The sequence below is a fragment of the Glandiceps talaboti genome, chromosome 17, assembly GCF_964340395.1.
Source record: "Glandiceps talaboti chromosome 17, keGlaTala1.1, whole genome shotgun sequence".
Taxonomy (NCBI): Eukaryota; Metazoa; Hemichordata; class Enteropneusta; family Spengelidae; genus Glandiceps; species Glandiceps talaboti.
The window spans coordinates 13,114,919-13,124,063 of record NC_135565.1 but is presented as its reverse complement, the minus strand read 5'-3'; the positions used below and the strand labels follow the sequence as shown (position 1 = coordinate 13,124,063).

Below are 9,145 nucleotides of genomic sequence, written 5' to 3'. Positions count from 1 at the left end.
AGCCCTTAGTAAATCCAACACTGGAGTATAGCCCTTAATAAATCCAACACTGGAGTATAGCCCTTAATAAACCCAATGCTGGAGTATAGCCCTTAGTAAATCCAACACTGGAGTATAGCCCTTAATAAATCCAACACTGGAGTATAGCCCTTAATAAACCCAATGCTGGAGTATAGCCCTTAGTAAATCCAACACTGGAGTATAGCCCTTAGTAAATCCAACACTGGAGTATAGCCCTTAATAAATCCAACACTGGAGTATAGCCCTTAATAAACCCAATGCTGGAGTATAGCCCTTAGTAAATCCAACACTGGAGTATAGCCCTTAGTAAATACAACACTGGAGTATAGCCCTTAGTAAATCCAACACTGGAGTATAGCCCTTAGTAAATCCAACACTGGAGTATAGCCCTTAATAAACCCAATGCTGGAGTATAGCCCTTAGTAAATCCAACGGTTGAGTAAACCTAATTTTAGCGTGTAGTCCTTAGTTGTGATGTCTGCCTGTGCGACAAATCTATTTTTAGATGTGTATTGATTAATATACACTGTACATATAATAACTGCACTCTATACGAATGGTAAGTAGCTCTCTATCTAGATATCCCTATGGACAGTGAACATTCCTCTTCCTGGATACATACACTGTGTCGTTCTACAACACTTCTATTCATTACAGAATCGAGTCGGTAGCTAAGGAAATGGGGTTTCTTATCTTTCTTATCACTGAATAGTGTTTGTTGGCAATGTTTACAAATGTGATAAAGCACTATTACATAACACATCAGGCAAAGCTATAACACATCAGGCAAAGCTATTAACAATGTCATATCAGTTGTACTAACCCTGCCCATTATCAGTGACATTGAAATAACTTTAGAGATGCAAACAATTTTTTATGACACCCGACTTGCAGGCTCCTAAGTCAAACTTGAACCGCTCATGGCAAATATCAGTCATGTTCTGTACTGAGTAGCATAATATATCATGGTTGAATGTTACCCTTGCCTAACCTCGTTCAGGTGTGTCATCATCACGTGCGTCACACGCGATGTGACCTTTGAACCAAGAACATCGGTTGCTGTTGTTGAACGATTTCGCTTTCTCGCGAGTAAAACACACAGTTAAACAGGCCTTACAGACCAACTGCTTAGAGTTTGGGAAAAAGGACCCGATATGGCCTGTCAAGATATATTTGTTATCCTATTAGTACTACTATGCATTCATAAGATTGAAATTAACTCAGGTAAGGGCATTTATGATTATCGACACCGTCTTACAATTAGTCCCTTGTTCACGCTGGGGATACAAATACAGCTGTAAGTGCTATGTGCTGGTGGTCCTACTAAATGGGACATATATAAGTAGAAGTCGGGAGCAAATTTAAACTGGTGGCCAAATGTCATATTTATGTGCACTGGCCCACTTCTAATTTATATTAACTAAAATTCAGTAGATTCAAGCTCCCGATTGCTGCTTTTCCAGTCTTAAATTTTCTAGCGTGTTACAGACAGTGCATGGCTACCGTATGCCCGGGACACATCTGGCCTGCCCGGGCCAAATTTAGACGTCTAATCGATATCAAAAGTCGATTCGTAAATAAACTAGAATGTTACGAACCCTATCTAACCTAAGTGGTGACCATTCAAGTCTTCTTTTATCGTTTTTTTTTTCCTGGCTAAAAACCTTTCGTTCGCGTTCACCGAGATCTCTGTACAGTCTATCTGCGCCATCCTGATTCCTGGAATATACCATTCTGTAGAAGGGGTGCTTAGCCTTAGTAACGGCCTTAAATTGCCCACGTAACCATAACGCCCGTGTGAGAAACATTTTACACAGAAATTATCGTCACGCGATAGCATATCACACATGTGACTGAATGCATCAATATACTAATAAGTTAAATTAAATCATAGCAATGTTGTTTAATACGGTATGTATTCAAAGACACAATACATCATGCTCTTGTAGGGTTTCTCTCACAAAGGATAACCAACCAGGCATGCCAGAGGCATGAGATTGAGAGGTAGTATAATTTTTGTCAATCCAAGTAGGCCGACACGTAGGCCTGTATGGTCTGCATGGTCTGCATCTTTAACAGTTAACAGTGATACAAATCAACAAAGTCTTCACACATTTTCCTACATTCAGTCACATCATACATTGTTTTCACCTTTGACCGTGTATGTTAATATCCAGACTTTATTACAGGTTTATCTACTCTCTCCTCAAGGGTGCTGACCTCTACAATTATTTTCATTTGGAAATGTCCATAACAAAATGGTTATCCTCATCGAAATTTTACCTAGATAATAAAATGTTATCTAAAAGTATACATGATGTTATTTAGTTTGTTGTCCTAAGTTTATCATATGAAATAGTTGAAATTTTAGTTCAATTCAATTCAATGCCATGCAATGAAATGCCATGTCATTCCATTGAATGCAGGAATACATTGAAACACGCCCGCTCCCACCATTTCTTTTGCCCCCCCCCCCGGCTCGTTGCACCCGACCTTTGCCCCCACCCCCTTCTTGGAAGAACATTTGTTTAAATGATAATGTGCACGATTATTGGTGTACTTTTATTCAAATGTATTATTCTTGTGATTGTTTATTTTCATGCAGAATCGACAAACACTACTACTCCATCCATAACAACGGATGCTCCATCAGGTGGATCCACCAATAAAATAGGTAAGTAAATGATAAGTATTTATATAGGAATATGTAAAGTACATGATTTATGCAAACATCCTAATAATGTGGAGAACCCCCCCCCCCACACACACACTAATTACTCCTACTCTGTTTTCATGTGGTATTTAGGTTCATTCCGTGTGGATATGTGTGTGTCTGTGTCTGTGCCTTTGTCTGTGTCTGTGTCTGTGCAAATGTTAGTGTCAGTGAGGATAACTTCAACTATAAAAATAAATGTATGAGAATTAGAGGTAAATTTGCTGAATACTTAGTATGTTATACCGAGTTCTGACATTTTTAGCACAACTGAACTGAGGTTCAGTAGTGTTGTAGGGATCGCCCGGCGTCTGTCTGTCTGTCTGTCTGTCTGTCTGTCTGTCTGTCTGTCTGTCTGCCTGCCTGCCTGCCTGCCTGCCTGCCTGTCTGTCTGTCTGTCTGTCTGTCTGTCTGTCTGTCTGTCTGTCTGTCTGTCTGTGTAAACAACTTAAAGTCAAAACCCACCGATTGCCATGATATTTGATGGGTCTATTACCTTGGGTGTCTTGTTGGGAAATTGTTCAAATCAAAATGATCTTACCACCGGTTTGTGATTTGGGTCAAAAAATGTGCTTTTTAGTCAAAAAACTTAAACTCAAAAAAACACTGGGCATATTGGGTTGAAATTTGGGTGAAACATTCTTCAGGGTGTTTTTACTAAGAATTGATCATGATATGATGGTTCCCTCAGTGATATGCAAATTAGGGCTAAAATGTGTCTTTTTGGTCAAAAATCTTTACATGTAATTCCAAATTCACTGAGCAGATTGGACTGAAATTTAATGGGAATGCATTTAGGAATGTATGGACGAAGAAATATTATGCGTACAATGATTCCATGAGCGATATGCAAATTAGGTGTAAAAATGTTCATTTTTGGTCAAAAACTTATATCTCAAAAATTAGTCTGAAACTCGGTGAGATGTTTCTGAAAGTGTTATTCAGCAGATTTTCTTCAAAACATGTTGACAAAATTGACCCTAGCAACCATGACCTCATCCTTAGCAACATCCAGAACTTAAAAACTACTGGGCAGATTGGGCTGAAATTTGGGTGAAACATTCTTCAGGGTGTTTATACTAAGAATTGTTCGTAACATGATGAGCCCATCAATGATATGCAAATTAGGGATTATGATGATGGAAATTAGGTATGAAAATTTTGTTCTGGTTGCAACTTTAAATCTTCAAATAATTATACATCTATCATTGTCCTGAACATGAAGTTGTGTGACAACGCAATAATTGCGCTATTTTTGAAATGTCCTATCTCATCGATCGCATATTCACCATACGTGATACACAATCAAAACCAAATTCATATTGTTTGCTATTATTTATTTTCCCATTTATAACATCACGACTTTCATTTGTAGCTGGCTCAATTGGAGGAGTATTATCAGTACTTGTTGCTGTTACCGTCACAATGATTATTGCGATCTGTGTGACGAAAAAACGGTGAGTTCAGTTTAATATAAGATCAATGTTGTTGCTGTACTGTAATTTTCTTTATATATATTTGTCATAATTTATTTCATGGTACGTATATGATAAGTTAATCAACTGCAGTACTATGCATGCATTTTCACTAATAAGCTTAAGTATGAAGCACTATTGTGCTTTTACATTGGTGCTAATGCCATATCGTCGAGACACTCAATATAACAAAACATGTATGGAACCACTGTATATCCGCACAAATTCTAATTTTGATATGAAAACTCAATTACATTTTTTTCCTTTCATGTATCATAATCGTTCTCTAGAAAATGTAAGAAAGTGGGAAAATGTGGAAAAGATGACAAGAAAGAAGAGAATGTCGAAGCGAACGATCCCAAACAACAACAGCACACAGAGGCTGAACGTCAAACAGTCAATGAATAAGGAGGAAAAAGCACATCACACATACATGTACATGCGCCTTAATCGTAACATCTCAAAACCAACCTCAGAAAACAGGACGAGGAAGTGACGAAGGGAAAGGCAACGAGACATCCCATCAAGGAGACGATTATGATAGGGTAGATAACACAGCAGAAAATGACCATCTCACATGAAAGCAGACACCGTCCAGCTACATAGCAAATGGAGGCTGAATATCAAACCCTTGATTACAAGGAAACTTCTCAGCCTACATACATGCATCTGACGCACTCTGATATACACCCAGAGATGAAACGTTAGATTATAACGAGGTCAGCATCCAAGATATCGACATAAACGTCGCCATTCACATGATTGAATAAGAAGTGGCAACAACAGTACACAGAAATATAAACTATTATCGCAATCAAAGTATAGAAAGAAAAGCTTTCTAAAAATTCAAATGTGTTCGGTTGGACCTTTCCTTTAATGTTTGTACATGTACTTGTGGTTTTTAATTGTATTTTTGACTTATCTATTTCTTTCCAGTTATAATAAGATTTTACTTTAAAATTAGAGTATTCATTTTGATAGTAGTTACAAGTCTTAGACCCACATTTCCTCCATTTTGGCGGTTTAAATAATGTTATACTTTCCTTTACAACATCATTGGCATTGGGGTATTGCTCTGGCGTCGTGTTGAATACACGGATTAAGTATCACATCACCATGGGTCATTAACTATTTCATGATTGTACGAATAACTACGTAAATTCGATTATATACTCAGTTTTTATGAAAGTCTTATGATTTAAATACACCATTGAGAAGACAAGATTCAATAAGGGTTGTGCTTTAATTAGATTCATATTTACTATGCTGTAGACCTAACATAGATGATGAAATATCGCGTAATGTATGGAAGAATGAACAATTGTAGTTGTTGAAATAGATAAGAGAGCAATTGGGCTCGTTTGGGGGGGGGGGGGTGATGAGTAAAATCAAACTAGCCGCCTTAACTTGGCGTTCGTTGAATCACGTGTTCCATTATTTCGCATATACTATTAAGTCCAGCAGATCCGATTCCCGTATTAGTGAGCTGTGGAGATATTTGTTGACTGGTTGCAATTGTCGAGAAACAGGACGGCTTGTGTTGCAGAGAAGAGACTGTGTTCGGACGTTGAGGGCAGGCAGTTCAGTGCGGAACCATTTCATTGTCGCAAGATCCAAATAAGTCAACCATTTCAATAGTATATGCATGTTTACATATTTAATAATCTCGTTTTGGCTATTATATTTGAATTACTCTACACTAATTGACTCTAGGCCTTATTTAAGCAGTTTATGATCATTGTTAACGTGCTTACACACACACACACACACACACACACACACACACACACACATATATATAATTTGCTCATTCCAAATTAATGCATATTACGCAAAAATCAAATATCAAATTCAGTGCGGACTTTTTTGTTTGATTTGACTGTTGATATGATTGCATTTGAGAATAAACTGTTACGCTTTTATGATGTCTGTCGGAGAACAGTGTTTATTTTGTAATCAAGTGTCGTACAGTTGCATAAGCTTAAAATCAAAGAGTTTGATCTTCCTTAGACTGTGGATATATTTCTCTCCAACATGTTTACCCAGTAGGTTTCAAGACTGAATTTTATGACAAAAATTCACATTTGTAGATCTAATTTGCATATTAATGATTAATTTGATGATGTACCATTCTTCATCTCGACACCCAGCGAGATATCGAAGCCAAAGTTCATACCAATCGGCCCAATAGCTTTTGGGTTAGATTTTTGACCAAAAATCATATCTTTTCAGCCCTTGTTTTCATATCGACGATGAGATCATCTTGTCATAAATAATTATTCATCTAGACACCGCTGGGAACACCCCAGTCCTTCCAAAAATAAAATATCAAACCAATCTATCAATGCTTTTTGAGTTTAAATTTTATTTATCAAAAATCCCAAATCACGCAACTACGGTGAGATCATTTTGGAACAAATTCCCAAAGACATGCCCGAAGTAACAACCCCGCCAAATTCAGCAACGAAATTAAAACGGTGTTTGGCTTTTTGACGAAGCTTCTCAATCTGAATGATCAATGTGAGCACTGGCTCTATCTTTGCATTATTATTTTGTTACTGTGTCGAAATCTCGGGTTACGAAAGGGGAGGAGACAAAATGAACACTATAATGACAACGAACTTGAAGAACGAAGCAGGCATAATAACGACATCCATACCAACTCCTATGAAACAATCAGTGACAAAGTAGTAAATCAGACCAGTCCTGACATGAACGAATGTGAACTATCGGATGTTGATGTTGGAGCTGTTGACAACATCATCTATGAAGGTGGTCCACCTGAAGAAACTGTGCCCACTTTTGGTCAACAAACAACTTCTAACAACCAAAGAATCCGTGAAACATCTGTTGACGTCACCAATAGTAGTAATGCCACATACGATGCGGTGTCTATTGAACATCATGAAAATCCCAAATCTGGCATGGCTATCAACGTGGGATATGAATCAGCTGATGACATTAACAATGTTGAGAAGAAGACCACTGGAGCATGAAGATATACAACTATTGGCTACGACAAGGTCGATGACGTAGATCATGAAAAAGCTACTTTGGTAAGATGGTCTAATCATTTGTACCTGTAAGTTTCTTTCCATTTTCATTTGACATTTTAATGACCCGAATAAAGGAAATCATTATGGTATAGCACCGACCACAGTGGCAAGAGGCAAGAATGTAATTAATCACTCAATCGACAACCAACAGTCTGTAATCATGTTTACTATTACTAAAATGAAAATGAGATTAAAAGAGGGAATGTCTGGGTTAACAGAAAGTGCAGATGAAATCTTCAAGTGAACTTTCTAAAGTTGTAGTGCTATAGCTGACCAATACCTGCCAAACATACACAGCTCCATGTACAGTGTGTATTGCTTTTGCAGTACCTTTAACAAGGGAAAACATCAAGTTGGAAATTCTGGGAATAAATTGTACACATTCTCTATGCATAAGTCAGAGTGTTATATTGTACAAGATCTAGCTGCAACGACTCTTGCAGAAAACGCATACTTTTTTGTATTCATCCATGTGATTACTATACACTGACACGAGGCTAGTAAAAAACTTAATAGCCTTTAGTAAACCTAACACTAGACGGTATAGACCTTTACGATTTTCGCTAAAATCAGTCAAGATTCAACATTCGGTACATTAATATTGCAGCTATGACAAGCTTTATATTGAATGCCTCCCGCAATGGTAAAACCATAGATTATTGGTCTTACATACATTGTTGGAATGCAAAATCCTGAGGTACAGTAGTATGTACCCCGTAACTGGAAAATTAATTACCTGAAACTATATGAAATTCAGAGCTTAAAAGTGAAGATATTGCCGAATTATCGAAAAATCATTAACCATGCTAATTAACCATTACCATTATAAGCTACATCAACAAGCCTCAAAGGATACAATATGACACACTCGTCTTCATCATCAATGCATATACTAAATTAAATTTAAAGGTTGCATTCTAAAGATATTACTTAATTATCTAAAAAGATTATGTATGAAAAATTCATAACAAACTTCATCAAACACGTGTGATATCTCAAACATTAATACATCGATTCTGTGAAACTTAATAGTAAAGGGGAACAGTATGGCAAGGTATTGGCGAAAATGCGGTGGAGTGGAGATGTTGACCTCAGTCCTGAGGTTGTCAGATGCACTCGCCATTGGGAGTACTAGCCTTCAGCTCAACCAGTTAGATCGAAATGCAAGCATTGATTTAATACAAACAAAAACTCACTATGGTGGTAAATGTGCGAAACAACATATGCCGTTACAAATTATCACTGTGGTTGGATCTCACTACAGAAATTGAAATTGACATTTATTCCCCACAAGAAATAAACATTCAGAAAAGAAATAAATGATAACATCCAAAAGAAAAACGATTTCAAGTTGTGGGTGAGAGACTAGAAAATAGTTTTCGGAAAACTAATCGAGTCTTGCCACTCAATTTCAAAAGCATCGAATTGCATATCATAAAAAAATATTGTGACTGTAGTTGCTCAAATTAACACTGATTACACAGTCAGAAAACAACAAACAATTGTTTGCATTAATACGAAAACAGAAAAACACACTACGGTGGTACGAAATGTACATGTCAACTGGAGCATAATGAAAACACAAATAACTAATAGCCTTAATATGTACCTAGAATCCAGTGCTTATATTTTGATTTAAACCTAGCCCTGTTGGGGATATTTCTGATATCGTTGGGTATTTTGTTCCATAGCATGGGACTGGCAAATTGAATTGAAGACTGGCCAAGTCGGCTAGTATATTTTGGAACATGAAGATCTCCTCTTAATTTACAGCGAGTATTACGATCATGTGCAATAAAAGAAAAGTAGTTGTGGAAGATAGGTGGAAGATTATTGTTTAGTGCATCATGCACAAAAATACCTACTTGAAACTCATATTG

General features: G+C 37.0%; 1 protein-coding gene across 1 annotated transcript; it reads left to right on the top strand.

The window, feature by feature from the left end:
• The first annotated feature begins 1,063 nt into the window (after window positions 1-1,063).
• LOC144448437 (uncharacterized) lies at window positions 1,064-5,961 on the top strand. The gene is made up of 4 exons (XM_078138685.1): window positions 1,064-1,245; window positions 2,627-2,695; window positions 4,110-4,191; window positions 4,500-5,961. Exons 1-4 carry the CDS (start codon window positions 1,176-1,178, stop codon window positions 4,615-4,617), a joined length of 339 nt encoding a protein of 112 aa, XP_077994811.1. The 5' UTR covers window positions 1,064-1,175; the 3' UTR covers window positions 4,618-5,961.
• Window positions 5,962-9,145: the final 3,184 nt, after the last annotated feature.

Bases quoted from the DNA above. Each gene is read 5' to 3' on its own strand.
- LOC144448437 (XM_078138685.1), top strand. From the start codon at position 1,176: ATGGCCTGTCAAGATATATTTGTTATCCTATTAGTACTACTATGCATT. The intron at 2,696-4,109 runs GTAAGTAAATGA...TTTCATTTGTAG, and splicing joins TGGATCCACCAATAAAATAG to CTGGCTCAATTGGAGGAGTA. The intron at 4,192-4,499 runs GTGAGTTCAGTT...ATCGTTCTCTAG, and splicing joins ATCTGTGTGACGAAAAAACG to AAAATGTAAGAAAGTGGGAA.